The sequence below is a fragment of the Salarias fasciatus genome, chromosome 11 (assembly GCF_902148845.1).
Source record: "Salarias fasciatus chromosome 11, fSalaFa1.1, whole genome shotgun sequence".
In the NCBI taxonomy this organism is placed as follows: Eukaryota; Metazoa; Chordata; class Actinopteri; order Blenniiformes; family Blenniidae; genus Salarias; species Salarias fasciatus.
Window position 1 is genome coordinate 15811787 of NC_043755.1, and position 18758 is coordinate 15830544.

The following is an 18758-nucleotide window of genomic DNA, read 5'->3' on the forward strand; positions in this document are numbered from 1 at the left end:
TCGCACCCGATGGCTCAACGTCGTTGCGGGCGACCTCCAACAACACGGAGTTGCTGTGGCGGATGCAGAGCAGCTGGCACAAGACCGCCAGCACTGGAAAAATCTAGTTCACCTGGTCGGCTCAACGCACCGGGACGGGATACCCTGACCCTCGCTGGAGCACTAAGAAGAAGAAGACATTAACAAGCTGGCTAAATAAGCACTATAATTTCTGTTTCAGCGTGATCATGGAGCTGCTGGCACTCTGAAGGAGACTGGCCACTCTCTAGCTCTAGAAGAATGTCTCATCTGTCAGGAGACAAAAAATGAAAAGTTATCAAAAGGAGGACAGAAGGGATATGACACACAAAAAGGTGCTGCACAGGCACGAGACAAACTTTGTGATAGAGACAACCCTCCTTGCTGATCGTATAAAGGAACTGTCTATAACAGATGTGGAAAAACTCCAACCCCAATGCTGAGAAGTTCAACTCCAACTGTGAGAGAGACACCGATGTCTTGATTCTGCTGATCGCCTACAGAATGCCATGCCAACAAATCTGGATGAAAGCAGGGACAGCAAAGGACAGAAAGTACATCCCCATCCGTGCAGTTGTAGAAAAGCTGCAGATGGATGAAGAGGTTCTTGAGCTACTTCCAGGTTTCCATGGACTCAGTGGGAGTGACTCGACATCATACATTTCAGGACACATGAAGAAGACCTGCTGGAATGTATTTAGACAGCACAGCCATCTACTCAAGGGGCTTGGTGAAGGTCCTGAGCTTATTGACTCCACCGTCATGGATGCAGAAATGTTTTTCTGTAAATTATACGGTGCAAACAACACAAACAACATCAATGAAGTCCGTTTGGGCCTGTTTGTTAAAGGCATGACCATAGAGAGACTGCCACCCACCAGAGACGCTCTGAAATTTCACATCCATCATGTTCACTTCCAGACTTTGGCTTGGTGACAGGCCCACTTGCAGTACCCGGTGCTGCCACCCCCTGAAAATATGGGATGGAAGATGGAGAACAACGTGCTTGTTCCTGAACTCATGTCGTTGCCTGCAGTTCCAGATGCTGTGAGGAGCTAGTGACCTGTGGCTGCACAACTGGATGGAAGACAGCCCGGTGCAACTGTAAGCCAAACCCATGCACTGCATCCTGTCAGTGCCGAAAGTCAAATGACGTTTGCATGAATATGTAATGCACTGAAGGAAAAAAAATATGATCACAAAGAACCTGTAATGCCGTTTTGATTTAATCATTACTATTTATATTTGTAATTAGTTGCCATCTTCAGTGAATTTTACTGATTACAAGGATGGAAAATGTCTACTTGGCCTTTGATTGTCATTGCATTAATATTACTAATAGTATCATTACATCTAACAAATTGGTGTGGGGTTTTTTGTTTACATAATACTGGTGCAAAGAATGAATGGAGGTGAATGGGCCTGAGCCGGTTTCTGCTATTTTAAGGCTCACAATAACCTCTCACAAAGAAATATCATACATTTCCTGTATTAGTATTGAGATTGTTGGCTTTTGGGTCCTTGATATCCCTTGATCCCACAGGGATAAAATAAACTATATAGTTTATGCGAAAATTGTGGGAAAATGTGTGTAATTTATAGTTTAAAGAGCTCATGTGACCTCTGTGTTTGTCAAAAAAATGCAAATATGGGCTTAAATTAAAGGCTAGAAGGTCCCCTTTATAATGATACCAAGCAATTATATGTATAATATTAACAAATAGGAAATTAATAGCAATTTCTAACTTTGGGCGATTAATATATTAATTATACTAATTAATCAATAATTATGACTAAACAGTAACTTTTACAGCTGGGCAACCGGCAGAAATGGATTCAGCACTAAAAAATCATGTAAAAACAATGCTTAAAATGCTTTTCCTCAAAAATGCCTACCATGTTGTTTTCTAAGGGGCTTTTTCAATTTTCGGTCCATTATGGTAATGTGATATTTTGTTCACAATGGGTCTGTTGACAGATATTTTATGAATACCGCCATTAAATATTTTTTCACAATTTCATCAGATTTATATTGTTGTTTATTTTGTGATCATTAACTCTTCACTGTTCGCTTTGACAAGACAGGAAGAATTGAAGAAGGTACTGAATTTGATCATTTACCTGAAAGGGCATGTAGCAGCATTTGGATGCACTTCTCTGGGGGCGACGTGCAACGTAAAGCACAATGGAATTTTTGTCAGAAAAATCTCTTTCAAATCTGGGTCAACAAGCACTGACTATATGAAAACTCAGCACCCAACAGTATTTGTGTCAGATGTAAAAAACAATTTGTGTCAAAAAAAAAAATGGACTGACTCCCACAAGAATGAGGGTGATGTCTCTGTCCCAATAGATCACATGACGTTCATCAAGGAGCCAGTCTTTGGAACGACTCTTTCAAACAAAGGGCTCCTCATGAGCCAGCTCCCTTCACGGAGCCAGAAACCCCGGCTCTATCACTTACCTTTAAATGGCAATGAAGAAGATGAAACTCTAAACATAGGTACGCTTTCAAAGCTTTTATTAATTTCACTTTCAAAAGATTAAATTTTTTAAAAATAATTTAAAACTTCATATTTTGTTGTATTGCCGTGAAGAGACGGCAACATGCAAAGTAAGAACAGCAAATGAAATGTGTCTTGCAGTTAAAATCAAATGGAATACATTTTTTAAAATTGAAATTAGTCATATAATTATTACAGGAAATAAAATTCTCCCTCCACCCACTACAAGTTAAGCATCATTTTAGAGAATAAACAAAGGATTATGTTCAGAAGTGACAAGAACAAAACTGGTTTCATTTCCTAGGAAAACAAAACCAAAGAGATCAGCGGCACCAGCAACACCAGCAGGCCAGCACTTGTGCTACTGCCACTGTTGTAGAAATCACCTTCACAACATTTCATGTCATATCCAGCTAATTCTGCCGCTCCTGGGAAATTTATGGCAGAGCATATCTCCTGGGAGGCGCAGCCCTTCAGTGAAATCTTCCTCCCTCCTGACTTTGCTGAGAAAATTAAAGAGAGGACATCATTTCCGAGAGATTCAAATTTGTTGACAAAACATAGTGGAGGAAATAAATGTAGCTCAGAGGAAGTTGTTGTTACCTGTTGCTGAGATGCAGTGGTCCTCATTCCCCAAGCACTTCAGTGTCCCAGTGCACTGTTGTCCATCACAAGTGAAACATTTTTTGCCATTTGGATCAGAACGGCTGTGTTCTGTGAAATAAAGATTTATTTATTCAGTAGAGGAGGTGATTGGAAAGTTCCTTTCATTGAAGACTGGTTTTGTTCTATTGTGTGACTGTTTTCAAGGAGTTCTTGTTCATGCAATAAAGGTCAATATGTGATTCAACAAGAAAGTCAATATCAAAAGACATGTAAAAGATTACCAGGTTAAGGTTGATCATTGCAGAGATCGGTAGAGCAGCATTTGGTGGTCAAAGCAGTCCTTGAAAGTCCAAAGTTCACTGAACCCTGGAAACACTGTTCCCGTGGGCCACAACCTTTCATGCTCATGTCAGCGAGTTTATTACCACCTGCAACCCAAATAGCAGAGCCAATAAACTGTTTTTTTCCCCCAGAAAAAAATGACAACTATAATAATAAAAAAAAATAAAATACCTGCATAGGCAGTAACCCTCATAGCAGAACACTGTAAACCTGCAGTGCATTCTTGTGTTCTGCACCCAAGGGACATTCACGACATTTCAGGGCAGAGGCTGGGATAACAAACAGCAGTTATATGAAGAAAAAGTTCACCCAAAAGCATTGCATTTCAATATATTAACCCTGGGCTAAATTAATACAAATTTAGAGAATGATGTATGGACAGCACTGAAAAGATAATTGTGATCATTTGTAGAGTTTCTGCAGACGAGGAGCAGATGAGTGGACAAAATGACAAATAATGCCTGACAAAAAAAAAAAAAAAACTCATTAAAAAAAGCTGGTGGTAGAACATGAACTTACCTTCAGGAAGAAGCACAGCTCCAAGAATAAATGAAAACAGATACATTCTGTGAAGGTGGGATGTTGCTGAGCTGCTGAGGTTTCAAATGATGCCTCACAATGGGCTGTATTTATATCACTCCATCTCTCCTCCTTAAAAAAAGAAAAAAAGAAAAGCAGCAAGCGCAGATGATATTCCAAAAAAGCCACGCCTCTCATCAAAACTAGATTTAACAACTGCATTCACGCAACAAATGACACCGCTCCGCGCTAGACGCCCGAGTTTTATCGCTGGTGTGTGAATTCATTCGCGGGACGCGTCACGCTGGTACAAATATGTGTGACGCTCATTAAATGTCGGTCACATTTTATGAAGTTTTGTTTATTTTGAATGTATTATTTCTGTAGATTTGTGAATGTAATCCGAAATGATTAATTGTTGCTTCCTCTAAGAGCAAAGAAAATTCTTGTAATGTGAGGCAATTACATTTATGAGACACTTATTCAGTGCCACCAGTAGGAGGCAGTGGCGCCTTGCTTCTCCGTGTAAACGGAAGTATCAACTTCCTCATTCTGCTGAAGAAGCCAGACTGCACCAGAAGCATCGGTCGTCTGTCTCATCTTTTCATCCTGTTTTACAGGTTAGTGGACTGTGAATATATTCATAAACCTTACTTAAACTTGTGGTTAAATGTTTAAAGAAGATGATCATTTGAGTTTATTCATGTTTTGAGTAGATTTGACCGTGCTTTTTGAATGAATGGGAAACGTGTTTCCTTCGTGCATCACGTGGCAGAATATGGCGCTGCGTTGTAGTTTTTTCTTTGTGACCAGAACTCTGTATTAATTTATGGCTCCAGCACATTTTGTTTGAGGTTAAATATCATTCTTATGGATTTGTATATTGTTGATTGTGTAAATAAGTTATGAGTTACAGTGATATCTTTGCATGATTGTTTGAAATGGTTAAAAATGGATCAATTTTGTCTTCAGCTCATACATTCTTCCCAAGATTTAAGAGTAATACACTCGTGTCATTAATTTCAACTTAAAAGTAAGGTTAAATAAGTTACATTTCATTGATTTAGATTTGATCTGAGTGATAAAACAGTTAATCTGAGTGAAGAGGAACATATTAATGCAGTACTATACTGGATGTAAGATCATACTTTGTGGTAAAATGATATTGTGTTGTTTCATTGAGAAAATAGGATTGAATTGTGACTGTTTAAGATCAATTGTGATTTTGTTTCTGATATTGTGTTGAAAATATGGGAATATGGAAAAGAAAGAACATATTATGGGAATTGTAAATAAATTCTGCTGAAGAAGCCAGACTGCACCAGAAGCATCGGTCGTCTGTCTCATTTTTTCATCCTGTTTTACAGGATTTCTTATCTGTTAATGGGTTCTCAATCTGAGACCTGTTACATATGCAACACAGAACATCCTGCAGAAACATCACAGCTCCTCGTCACCGTCTCCTGCACAGCAGCAGTGCACAGGATTCTTCTGATGTTTGTCCCACAGTCCTGTGTGCACCCGGCTTTCTGTGTGTATGTGTGTGTGCGCGAGCGCGCATCCTGATCGATGGTGCGGGTTTTGTTCTTTTTTGTTTTTATGACTGTTTTTACTGTTCAGCACTTTTATGAATATGATAAGTGCTTTTACAAATTGAGATTGAGATGCTCCACCTGCCACCGTCGCTGCTCTCTAATCGGCATGAGGAAGTCTGGTCAGCTCCGGCTGCAGCGAGGCGTCGGCATCGCCTCTGGCTGCATGCTGCCCTGGAGGCGGTCTGAGCTCGGTGAGTTCCACCGTCTTCTGCAGGAGCTGCGCCTGGACGGCCGGTTCCAGCGCTACTTCAGGCTGACACCCGGTTTCCACCAGAAGTGGTGAACAAGTGAGATCGCGCACGCCGTTCGCCTTGGCATCATGCCAACTGTTCTGCGTGGTTGGAGCCCTGCTGCCCTCCATCAGCACGTCCGTGAAGACCTCCACGCTGATAGGCTGTCCTGGCGCCAGTTCGCTATTTCAACCAACTCGAGCGACGAGCAATGGAGCAGCGGGCGGCAGCGAGTGGCAGTGCAAGTCGACGGGCGCGGATTTTTCCCTGGAAACGCTCGCCGCCGGCCACTCGCCGCGCACTCACTTGCGCTCTATGTTCACCAGACGAGGGTTTACAGTCAGGTCGGCACCACTCCAAGTCGGCCCCGGCCAACTCGGCACCGCCCCGGGATACAGTCAACTCGGCATCAAGCCAAGTCGGCATCAAGCTAAGTCGGCATCTCGCCAAGTCGGCCTCACGGGCGGGGGGGCTCTCGAGTGACCGAGTTGGTCGGTGCGGACTTGACTGTAAGCTGCTTACCAACTCGGCCAAAAGCGTCTTTCTTTTTTTTTTTAATCACGATGGTGGATAATGTACCTGGGAGCTTCATGTTTGACGTCCGAGTAGCTTAGCTACAAGCGCGCAGCGCTTAGCGGCTGTCTGGTCATGTGACCGGTCCCAAGGCATTCTGGGAATCGTAGTGCAGCGATGCCGGCTGCGCCGCGACGATTTGCAGTTTTTTTCGTGCCGGCAGCGCCGCTTCTCCTCACGTAGCAGGCAGGGGACTGGAGGACAAACTGTGTGGTTATGGTGACTGACAGGTTAGAGGTGGAGAATGGACCTGGAGCTTCATGGTTGACGTCCTGTTTGAACCGAGTAGCTTAGCTACGAGCGCACAGCGCGAGCGGCTGTCTGGTCATGTGACCAGATCATGTGACCGGCATGTGATCCGCGAACGCTGCATGATCAAACCAGTCGCCTGCATTATAATTTTATTGTAATGTTCTCCACCCCTGAAGTTTGGTCAGCCAGTACAGTTAGATTTACAATTAGATCTAAAACATGTAGGATCACCGCTCCTGAGGACTGGAGTTTGACACGTGATTTAAATGTAAACATGACGACCGTCATTTCAGTGAAATGAAATGTATATAATATTTTACCGGAGGGCTACGTTTATGAGCTTATGAACGCCAAGAAACCATATGAACAGCTTAACATGTACGACTGGTAATCGTTTGATATTACAGTCCCAGTTGCTATTACTGTTGACGCACACTAGATGGCGGGCAAACAACATTTACAACAAAATACATGCTTTTGCAAATGACAATGTTTGTTAAAGAAAAGAATAATGACTGATAAACTAACAATGTTGATCAGAAATGAACAAATCAGCATAAGCATAATGCAATACAGGTATTATGTTGTGGTTGGGATGAAATACAACAAGTATGATCGAGTTCGTCATGCAGCTTCGGTCTTTCTAGGTTTCCACTGATTGGGTAAAAATAAATTAATTGTACTGGCTGACCAAACTTCAGGGGTGGAGAACATCACAATAAAATTATAATGCAGGCGACTGGTTTGATCATGCAGCGTTCACGGATCACATGCCGGTCACATGATCTGGTCACATGACCAGACAGCCGCTCGCGCTGTGCGCTCGTAGCTAAGCTACTCGGTTCAAACAGGACGTCAACCATGAAGCTCCAGGTCCATTCTCCACCTCTAACCTGTCAGTCACCATAACCACACAGTTTGTCCTCCAGTCCCCTGCCTGCTACGTGAGGAGAAGCGGCGCTGCCGGCACGAAAAAAACTGCAAATCGTCGCGGCGCAGCCGGCATCGCTGCACTACGATTCCCAGAATGCCTTGGGACCGGTCACATGACCAGACAGCCGCTAAGCGCTGCGCGCTTGTAGCTAAGCTACTCGGACGTCAAACATGAAGCTCCCAGGTACATTATCCACCATCGTGATTGAAAAAAAAGAAAGACGCTTTTGGCCGAGTTGGTAAGCAGCTTACAGTCAAGTCCGCACCGACCAACTCGGTCACTCGAGAGGCCGACTTGGCTTGATGCCGACTTGGCTTGATGCCGAGTTGGCTTGATGCCGAGTTGACTGTATCCCGGGGCGGTGCCGAGTTGGCCGGGGCCGACTTGGAGTGGTGCCGACCTGACTGTATCCCCCAGACGAGGTGCCACTCCTCTTTATTTTTCAGTGACAAACCGGAAATCACAACTGAACAACACATCTTTCAAAGATTGTCTATTGCAACACAATGACAGATATCACACTCCAACAAGGGTGCGTGCGTCCGCTGGAGGGCCCGGGGTATGCGTGGGTTTGTGAGCGCGCCGGTTGGAATCCTCTCGCGGGTCGGATTGAACGGTTCGGCGGGCCACATGTGGCCCGCGGGCCGCTCATTGCCGACCCCTGGTCTAGAGAATGTACAGGAGGGCTCTCAACACACACTCTGACAGAAACTGACACTGAGTGTAGGAGAGGAGGAACAGATCTGACCAACTTTCACAACTCGTGATCAGTTGTTCAGAAAGTCAAACCACACACAACAATAGGAAGTGCTGTGGCAGGAAGCAGAGAGCTGCTGCACTCAGACAAGCCGTATTACTTTTTCATCTTTCAGTGGACATACAGTACATGTTTGTGGACCTCCATCTCTCTCTGGTACATATTTTGTTCATTATTTTAACTGCCGCCATTCTGAAAGATCAAGGAGAGAGTCTTAACAAGCACAGTGGATTTATTTGAAAATAACACTTCAGCACATCGACCCAGTGGACAATGTGTGCAAATATGAAAATCAGTTCAAATACTATTTGCAGCCTCTTCTGACAGACGACTAATTTCTCTTTCAAGGCTCTTATTTTAGACATGTCACCCCTTGTGAAGCAAGACTTCAAATCTGTTGCATTTGTAACATCACAAATGCAAAAGCACAGAGAAAATGACGTGTTAATTATTAGTATTTCATTTCTTATGAATATTAATGAATTAATGAGGTAATAAAGTACTCAATGTCAAAGAAAAATACTTTTCAAATCTCCAAGGGATAGAAGGATGGATTTGACTATTGTGAGGGTTATAGAAGTATATCTTCAATACCAGGAGGGTAATTGTGATCGTGCACTCAATGACTGGACCGACAAAAGTCACGTTGTTATTATATATCCTGGGCATGTGACTAAAATATTACTCGGCATTCTAAATTGCTGAAATGTAGTTTCTTGCAGCTGATTATACGTTAAGTGGAGGTTGATGTAGCATTGTGTAGACCCCTAAAACTACTAGCAACTCAATATAATAGTCACAGTTCAATGTAATAAATAACAATGAATATCAGAACCACAAAGGCAGACAAAGGTCAGTCTGCTTGGTTATGATAGAGATTCTGCAAACATTTCAAGTCTAAGCCTGTCTATATGGAAAACAATAGAACTGCAGCCCACTGCAATCTAACCTGTAGCCCTAATGACATGACGAGAGACAGAATTCCTTTTTTTGTTAATTGTTGCCATCTGTATTTTTACTGTTTACCTAGATTCCTATTAGTCCGTTGATACAGAGAAATAAGTGGAAATCCATTTCCAGTTTTAACCAATCTATTCTGATTCACAAAAGTTGACCTAAGACTTACAATGATACCAAAAGGTGAAACAAATTATAGTGGAGAAGAACGAGTGTGATGACGAAGCTTCGGGTCCTCTCGTCTCCTTAACCAATAACAAAAGTCTGTTCTCAGCTCTGGAGAGAAAAAATAGCCCTGTCTATCCCTAACTGCAATCGTTCGTCATTCTTTGCTGGGACAGTTGCTCTCTCTAGACGGATCTCATTTGGACCTCTTTGCTGTAGTAGGTGTTGCCTTGTCACATGTGGTTGGCTGTGGAGTTGCCACGGAGGCGTACCTCTAATTCAAAAGTAGACCCGTTCCTCCTTTGATGTTTGTGTGCTATTAAATTCTTCTGGGCGACTTTGAGTTGTCATCTTCTGTCAACTTGTTCAAACTGGCTTTCATGTGGTCCCTTGAGATACGTGCGAAGTAGAAACTGTGGTTCATTGAACTTCGGTTCTGCACAGATGCAAGTAAAAAACTGCACAAGCAGAAGATACGTGGGTTAGCAATCTTCCACTCACACCAAGATGCCATTTTCTTCTTCTCCTTTGCTATACTTTATTCTCTTTTAGTTAAAGTTCATTTTCAAGATGTCAGGTTGCTCACAGCCTCTGCAGCTCACCCTGTGTTCAGACTGCTGTACATCCCTGGTGAAAGGAAGGCTGATGTTGTGGCAAGACTGAAAACAGAGGTAAAACTGTGTGAAACATAATCTCCAGATGATCACACACAGGAAGAGTCGGAAAACCTAACTCATGACACCAACGAACTGACTGGATAGTTCCCATCACAAAGAAGAACAGCTCTAAGGAAATTGACAGCTACTTGCAATCAACTGAAACCAATGTTGCCAGTCGTGTCACTGCCAGTGCGGCTTGCAAGAGCCCACAGAGAAACCACCTCTCTGGCTCCGTTCACACTGCAGGTCTTCGTGCTCAATTCTGATTTTTTTGCTGAGATCTGATTTTTTTGCCATGTCATTTTTCAAATTTACATGAGCAAAGGGTAGGTTGCTTAATTTTAAAGTACACAAGAAAAATAATTCTGAATAGTTCTTAATTATTTCTGCTGTTTTGTTTTCACCCCAATTTTATATTGGATATTGCGCTATTAACATATTTTTATACAATCAAAAATTAGTTGAACCTTAAATTAATATAGTTGATTAGGGATTGTTAAAAGTGCAAAAAAAATTTCTAATAGCACATTTTGTGATCAGGTAGAAAATCATCTGCTTGGAAACTAAATCCTCAACCTTTTTGTTTGTTTTTTTTTTTTGATTAAATAAAAGTTGATTAAAATAAAGTTGACTCTTCTCACAGTCATTATAACTCATTGTTTGTACATGTCTTTTTTTTTTTTTTTGCTTTCATTTAAATTATTTTTTACATTTTATTCACCCTTCAATATTATAGTATTCAATGCACAACAGTCAGAATAAACTGGAACCAGAAACTGCTGTACAAGAACATGTAGATTTTATTTACCAAGCATAAGATAAACGGCCGATCTCCATTCAGGTCAATCATTGCAAAAAGGGACTGAAGTGTCAGGAAAAAATTAAGCAAGGATTGGACACATGGCACAATTAAACAGCTAATAAATACTGAAATCGGTAAATAAACAAAATAACTTTTGTAGGATGAGATTTCTCCATCAGGGATATTTGTATAGAATTATGCCATAGAAACTTACATTTTTTACAAAATAAGTAAGTGAATTAGAAATTAACCTTCGCTTCACACTAATCAGTTTAAACGATGCTCAGGTGACTTAAACCACACATGCAAAGCTAGTGTATGTGTGGTTATATGTGTGTTCGTTCATTCACCGGCTTCATTTTCATTCTTCAGCTGCGTCACTGCAGTGAAATTGTGCGGCTGTAAAGTGAACAATGAACAAAGATCGAGAGGACAGTGGAAACTTCTGGCTCTGAATAGGTTTTGTTTTGACAGGGAGGATCCAGAGAAACCAGCACCCAGATGGGACTGCTTCAGCTGGAAGAGACGAGGACGAGGACGGTAACTTTCTGTTTATGTAGAAGTGAAAGTAGAGTACAGAGCAGACGGTTTGAAATGATGCAAGAATGATTGACTGCCTCACCTGAAGGCCGCCCCCAGGTTAGGCAACAATTATGAGCTGTCTGGAAATCTGATCCAACACAGCTCAGCTGACCAGCATCACATCAAGAGATCATCCAGCAAAGCCTCCACAGTAAGTTTATATATATACCTATATATACCACCTGTAAATATTTCCACTGTGAGATTAAAAAAAACATTCAGTTCTATTCCATTCTATATCGGATCTACTCTGTTAAATGTTCTTCTTTGTCAACCCTACAGATGTCTGATGGCAGAGTCCTGGTTTTCTTTGACCTGGAGACCACTGGATTAGGTGAGACTCCACTTGGTGTCACTCTGCTGAATGTCCCTTATTTGTTTTGATATCGGCCAAGTGTGGTCTTGTTTTGAGTTCTTTTACTAAATGTTTGGGTACTTTTATGAGCATGTTGTTGTCTGACTGGCAAAAGTTCATCTGAGGTCATGAAATATGATTCAGGAAAACAGCCGTTTATGGAAATATGATATTTTGTTCACAATGGGTCTGTTGACAGATGTTTTATGAATACTGCCATTGAATATCTTGTCACAATTTCTTCAGATTTACTTTGTTTTTACTTCTGTGTTATCAACTCTTTATTGTTATTCAGGGAGAATTGATGAAGCTACTTTAAATTGGTCACTTAAATTAATTTGTTTGGAGTCTGGAAAGCAGGTGGATCCAACACTCACACACAGTAGGGGGCGTTATCTTCTTCAGACAGAGGCGGCCTTGTATCAGCTTTCTCTCTCTTGCTGGCTTCCTCTCTCACTACTGACATGGGATCAGGAAGTAGTCTGTGTGTGTGTGTTTGGAAGGAGAAGACAGCTAAATTATGAAATATGGCTTTTATCTGGCAGAACATCGCCTGTGAATTGGATATTGACACAAAAATACTTTTTTTTTTTTGACTCAGACACTACAAAGTGTGAGATCATCCAGGTGGCTGCCGTCCATGAAGAAAGGGTCTTTAGTGTGTACATTTTGCCGAGTCAGCCTATTGATGAGGGGGCCACCAAGGTGACGGGCTTCACCGTCAGAGATGGTAAACTGTTTTGTCATGAGGATCTGAAGGCCACCACCCCTCTGCTCGAGGCTCTGCAGAGCTTCATCGCCTTCCTGAGCTCCTTCAGGCGCCCGGTGCTCCTGGTGGGCCACAACGCCAGAAGCTTTGATGCACCGATACTCAGCAGGGTGCTGACGCAGTCCTCCCTCCTGGAGCCGTTCAGGGAGGCGGCCTCTGGCACTCTGGACACTCTCCCAGTGAGCAGGGAGCTCTTCCCTGACCTGCAGAACCACAGGCAGGAGTTTCTGGTGAGACGCTTCCTGAATAAACAATATGGAGCTCACAATGCTGTGGAGGATGCCAAGGTCCTGCAGGAGCTCTTCAAGCACTGGGACATCCAGGACCAAACCGTCTGGGAAAAGCATGTCTTTTGAAACAATCCAGGAGGAATATATTACAGAATCAGATTTTGTCTCATGCATGTGCTTCTTTTCTCTTGTACCAGTTTTGTATATTGCTCTGTAACATGTTCGATGTCAATATAAGTCACAATAAACTCTTACTGAACACCTCTGAAGGACTTGGTGAAAAGTAGCAAACACGAATAAATGTGTGGACCAGTTTCTCTTTGAATATCTATGTCAAGACATGTGTATCAGCTCGATGGTGTGTGAATTGGGAGTATTAATGCTGATAAGGCCATGTACATGTTTACATATTTGCACATGTGCTTTTAAACTGCGTGTGTGCAAAGAAATGTATATGTGTTTGAAGTAACCGAACTAAATTTCAATGAAAATATTAAAATGTATTAGAAGTTATGCACAAGTGGACACATTTGTTGGTACCCTTTGTTTAAAGAAAATTTCACAGTGGACAGAGAAATAACTTGAATGTGATGAAAGTAATAATTAAGAAAAAATTCTATGAAATGTAACCAATGAAAGTCAGGCATTGCTTTTCAACCATGCTTCAACAGAATTATTAAAAAAAATAAACTCATGAAACAGGCCTGGACAAAACTGATGGTATCCTGAAAGGTCGAAAATGATGTGACCAAAGGGACATGTCAGTCCAAGGTGTGTCCACTAATTAGCATCACAGGTGTCTCCAATCTTGTAATCAGTCAGTGGCTCATGTAGAGGGTGACAGGTAGTCACATGAAGCCTACCACACTCAACATGGACCAGAGGAAGCAAAGGAAAGAGCTGTCTCAGGAGAATGAAAAGGAAAATTATAGACAAGCATGTTAAAGGTAAAGGCTATAAGACCATCTCCAAGCAGGTTGATGTTCCTGTGACTACAGCTGCACACGTTATTCAGAAATTCAAGATTCATGTGACTGTAGTCAACCTTCCTGGACGTGGCCGCAGGAGGAAAACTGATGACAAATCAAAGAGACGGTATACGAATGGCAATAAAAGAGCCCAAAAAACCGATTTAAGGTGAACTTTAAGCTCAAGAAACATGGTAAATGGACTGCACTCATATAGCGCTTTTTCATCTGCATTAGCAGAGACCAAAGCACTTTACACTGCATTATCACATTCACCCAGTCACACACACATTCACACACCGGTGGTGGCGGCTGCCATGCAAGGCACTCAGTCCACCCATTGGGGGCAATTCAGGGTTCAGTGTCTTGCCCAAGGACACTTTGACATGCAGACAGGGGGAGACGGAAATCGAACTCACAACCTCCCGATTGTCAGACGACTGTTCTCCTCACTCCCCTCTCTTCTGCTGACGACTCGTGGTGATGGCGTGTAGCGCCAGTGAAGGCAGCAACCACAGATCTGCGAGTTTGATAGCAATTTGTCTCATGTGTTTTTGCTATGTTTGTGCAGGTTGGCTTTTTTTTTGGTTTCTCACTTCTTATCACAACTCCCTCTTGAAACCGCGATCTGAATTGATGTATCTTTTTTTTTTTTTTTTTTTTTTACCACCACCCCTCCCCCCTCCCCCCAATTTCAGTCTGAGTTCCTCTGTTTCTTTTTCAAGACGGAGCGCTGTTACTGGCTGCCTGGGCGTCTTTAAAACCCATGGAATTTCGTTGCACTTGTAACTTCGGTAACTTGCTGCAGTGACAATAAAGATGATTCTGATTCTGATTATCCATACTACAAAAAAGAGCAATAAGGATAATTCATAACGCCGGCTATAGAGAGCACACAAATACACTATTCTTACAATCAAAAATATTAAAATTCACTGACCTGGTTCACTTTCTAACAGCACAAATCATGTACAAAGCAAACGATAATCTACTTCCTGAAAATATTCAAAAAATGTTTTTTAACGTTATAATCTGAGGGGGGAGCTGAACTTCAAATACCAGCGAGCACGTACAGCATTACAAAGTTTTTGTGTTTCAGTCAGTGGAGTGAGGTCATGGAACAGGTTGGGGGTGGAGCTCAAGCAATGTCCAAGCATGACCCAGTTTAAAAAGCGGTACAAAAACATGGTTTTCACGAGGTACAGGGAGGAAGAAGGCTTCTAACAGTCAGGTGTTTTCACAAATTATTTTTGTCTGTCTTTTCTTTATTTTTTTGGCTTGGTTTCTTTTTTTATTTATTTTGTTTCGGGGTTTTTTGTTTTATTCACTTTATGTCTATTTAATCTGTGACTATGTTTATTTACCTTGTTAATTTTCTTTTAAGTAAATATTGATTATGTAAATAGACGTTCAGGACACTAATTGTTAGTGGAGAGGGGGTAGGTGTAAATAAGCTTATGCTTCTTCCTACCCCTTTTCGGACATGTCGAACTCTATTAATTTGTTGGATTATTAATATTGCTTTTTTTCTCTCTCTCTCTCTTTTTTTAAAGTATATCTCAGTTTATTTATTATATTATTTAATAACATGTTCGAAATAAAATAAATAAATCAAATCAAATCAAATCAAATTAAATGCAACTTTAAAGTTTGGATAGAAATAAAATCCAGAAATCATTGACTCATTCTGATCTGTAATAAAATCATCATACTGTTCAGAGAAGAATATTTTGCCTGTTCTATAATGTAATAAACCAAAACATTACAAGTTTTTACACTTTGGGCTCAGCATCTTGTTACATTGTCATCCTAAAAGTCAGTTTCACAAATGTTTATTTGTGATTTTAGGAAATTGTACAGCTTCATCACAAACAGAAACCTAACCCTGGTTTGAATGTTGTCTCAAGATATGCCAAGAACTGACTGTGTCTATTCATTGATTTTAGTTGTAAATCATTATGTAAAAAAAAGTTTCTTGTGCTCCTTGACAAACAAAAGATTATGATTGACATACAAAATATTACCAAAAAAATAAACTGGGAGGATCAAAAAAAGGAAAAAAAAAAACTTAAGTTCAGTTGTAATATGTAAAAATGAAAAGAAATGCCTTTGAATTTTACGGAGGTAAACCCAGAGAGTAACATGAAAAGAAATAATGATGCTGTGAAACCATCTGCCATCAGGGGGTTAAGGGGGGAAAAAAGACCTAATTGCCTCATTGAGATGAACATTTCTCAGTTGATTTTGATTCAGCCACACAATATCTTCATTGTTATACCTCTACAGTTGGCCGGCAGAGGGTGCTGTTGCACTGGCAATCCTCTGAATCTCACTGTCTTTGACCAGCCTCTGTGCTCAAGACTCACAATTACTCTGCTGCATAAAGCACACAACTCTTTTGAACTCTTTTAATGTGAACAAAACTCTTTTAAATAATTTTTACTGTTAGTTTATTGAGAGTTTACTCACATTTTCTTTTATCTGTTGGTTTCAATCCTTGTCTTTGAGGGACAAAAACAAACTGCAGAACATTGTCAAGACCTGTTCTAAAATCAAAGGTGTGAAACTGAGAGACTTGCATTCTCTGTGGGAGCGGCAGGTGCTGAGTAAAGCACAGAGTATCTTGGCTCAGCCTCTTCATCCTCTGACTCCAGAGTTGATCTTGATGCCTTCTGGACGCCGGTATTATGCTCCAGCTCGGAAAACTTTTCGTTTTTCAAACTCCTTCGTGCCTTCTGCAATCAAATTATTGAATTCCAGTTCTTAAATTGTTTGTTGTATTGCTTGTTTTATTATCGTTCAACCTGAGTTCCACTTGTGGCTGAACTGGACTGTCTTATGTTGTGTCTGTCTTACGTGTGAAACTGCTCGAGATGTGCTGCAAATGAATTGCCCTGTGGGATTAATGAAGTTTTCTGAACTGAACTGAACAAACATACAAATGACTTTATTGTTTCAGTCAGTGAATACTGTCCACTTTCAACTGAACATTAAGTCTTCATGTAACCAGAACCCACTGGGGAACCGTTCAGATGGTTGTTACTGTGGTCCTGTTTGAATCAGATCTGTGTGTCATTGCACTAAACCTTTTCATGACTAATGCTCTTCATGGCTCATGAGATCCTCTTGATAGATTGAATACTGAATTTCATCCATCCATCCCGGTTGACTGTGCTCGCAGATTACATCCTAGTCAAATGACCAGTCCATCACAGAGTACATAAATTCACATTCTTTATTACTATCAATTTGATGTAGATTCAGTGATATTTGTCATGTATATTTTTTTGTGTGTGTGTGTGTGTTTTACAGTAATCCCTAGTCTGGAAACAGCTGATGGTGTTAGGATTGCCGCAGGTGAAATCCAATGGAAAGATAATAACCCTGTAACTTCAGGTGAACCCTGTGAGTGTAGCCCCGAGGCTAAGAAGCCAACTCTTCCCAAACAGATGCCATCAAAGATAGTATAGGTTCTTTAGAGTTAAAAAAAAAAAGAAAAAAAAAGACAATTGAGTGTTAAGCAAGAGTTCTCTCTTCCTGTGTTTTTGACAGATCACCTCTTCTGTTACCTGACATGTGTCGGGTAACACTGGAGATGTTGTCACATTTGTTTCAATCACCTCTGTTACCTGCAGGAAGTCTTTCTCTGATCTCTATCTGGACATAAACAAGACGCTTTATCTCCTAAATCGTCCTCTTCATGTGTGGTTACTGGTTACATTTCTTGTCTTTTTTGTGTCAAACAGCTGAAAACAGGTGAAACATTTTTGGTTGTGTACTTGAAGACAATTTAGATGCTAAAACCAACAAATGGCTTTTTAAGTGCTTAGATAAGATATAAAGCTTTGATCCATGAGACAAACACCGAACGCTTGTTGTTGTGTTTCGATAAACTACACTCTCCTGACACAGTAGTTTATATTACCGTGTGTGTGTGTGTGTGTTTGTGTGTGTGTGTGTGTGTGTGTGTGTGTGTGTGTGTGTGTGTGTGTGTGTGTGTGTGTGTGTGTGTGTGTGTGTGTGTGTTATGCTTTAAGTAACATTAATCTGAGTTGTTCTTTTTAGGGTAAGGTAATAATATCCAGCATTTGAATAAGTCTGAAGAGAAATGAATGTCAGTCAATGCATTGTTTAAAAATACACTGTGTCATTCATACAAAAAAAAGAAACAAATTTATTTTATTAAGTACTGAATCAGTGCGTACACAAATATACACCTATTTACATGGGAGACGTGACTCCCTGCACAGTGCTGACTCTAAATCCATCACGGCGGTGGTTGATATTCTCCTTTTTACCCCCTTCTTCCTTTGACTTGCTCTCCTGTCCTCTGCCAGCATTTATTGCTTTGGAACTTCTTCTATTTCTGTCTGTTTCAACATTTTTTCGCTTCACACCCCCCCTCTGTCACGCCCTCTTCGAAGGTCTTAAGACTGTGCCCCAAGGATTATGACAATGGTTATCTTGTTTTGGCCATGTGTGTCTGCTTGGCTTGTTAAGAAATGAGTCAAGAGTAAAAGTCCCAGACACAAAAAGTCATAGGTGTTGAAATGACATGCTCAGAACCAACATTAGGCATGCTGCTTTGTGAGCCTGATCATGTGTTATTATGACATGTATAGTTCTGTATCAGCTAAACGGTTATTAGAAACACACATTTTCTCTATTTCATCATCAGCATCATCACACACACTTGTGAATAATTGTGGAAATCATGTGATTAACAAAGGAGAAAGAGTGACATGTGGATATGGAGACTATATCAAAGGACAATAAGTGCTGAACCCCAGTCCAATCCACAAAGCTTTGGAAGCTGCTCGAACCATGAATCGACATGAATTATTAAATTTTTACTGAAGATCCTCTTGGAACCACAGAATGCGTAGTTGTTCCTGGTTTTTCATTATTTTCACCTCATTATTTTGATTTTATAAGTCACGA

General features: G+C 41.0%; 2 protein-coding genes across 2 annotated transcripts in view; one reads left to right on the forward strand and one right to left on the reverse strand.

Moving 5' to 3' along the window:
- Window positions 1-12977, forward strand: part of plex9.1 (PML-like exon 9.1) — a 967154-nt gene extending 954177 nt beyond the window's left edge. The window contains exons 2-4 of the mRNA XM_030103583.1: window positions 11388-11646; window positions 11778-11829; window positions 12452-12977. Of these exons, the coding sequence (XP_029959443.1) occupies window positions 11778-11829; window positions 12452-12975 (576 nt within the window). The 5' untranslated portion in view covers window positions 11388-11646 and the 3' untranslated portion in view covers window positions 12976-12977. The remainder of the gene's footprint in view (window positions 1-11387; window positions 11647-11777; window positions 11830-12451) is intronic.
- LOC115397335 (urokinase plasminogen activator surface receptor-like) lies at window positions 2523-4162 on the reverse strand. Its single transcript, XM_030103584.1, is given in 5 exon segments — window positions 2523-3025; window positions 3126-3236; window positions 3410-3556; window positions 3642-3739; window positions 3990-4162. Coding segments are annotated over 4 exon segments (537 nt in total). The 5' UTR covers window positions 3718-3739; window positions 3990-4162; the 3' UTR covers window positions 2523-2822.
- Window positions 12978-18758: the final 5781 nt, after the last annotated feature.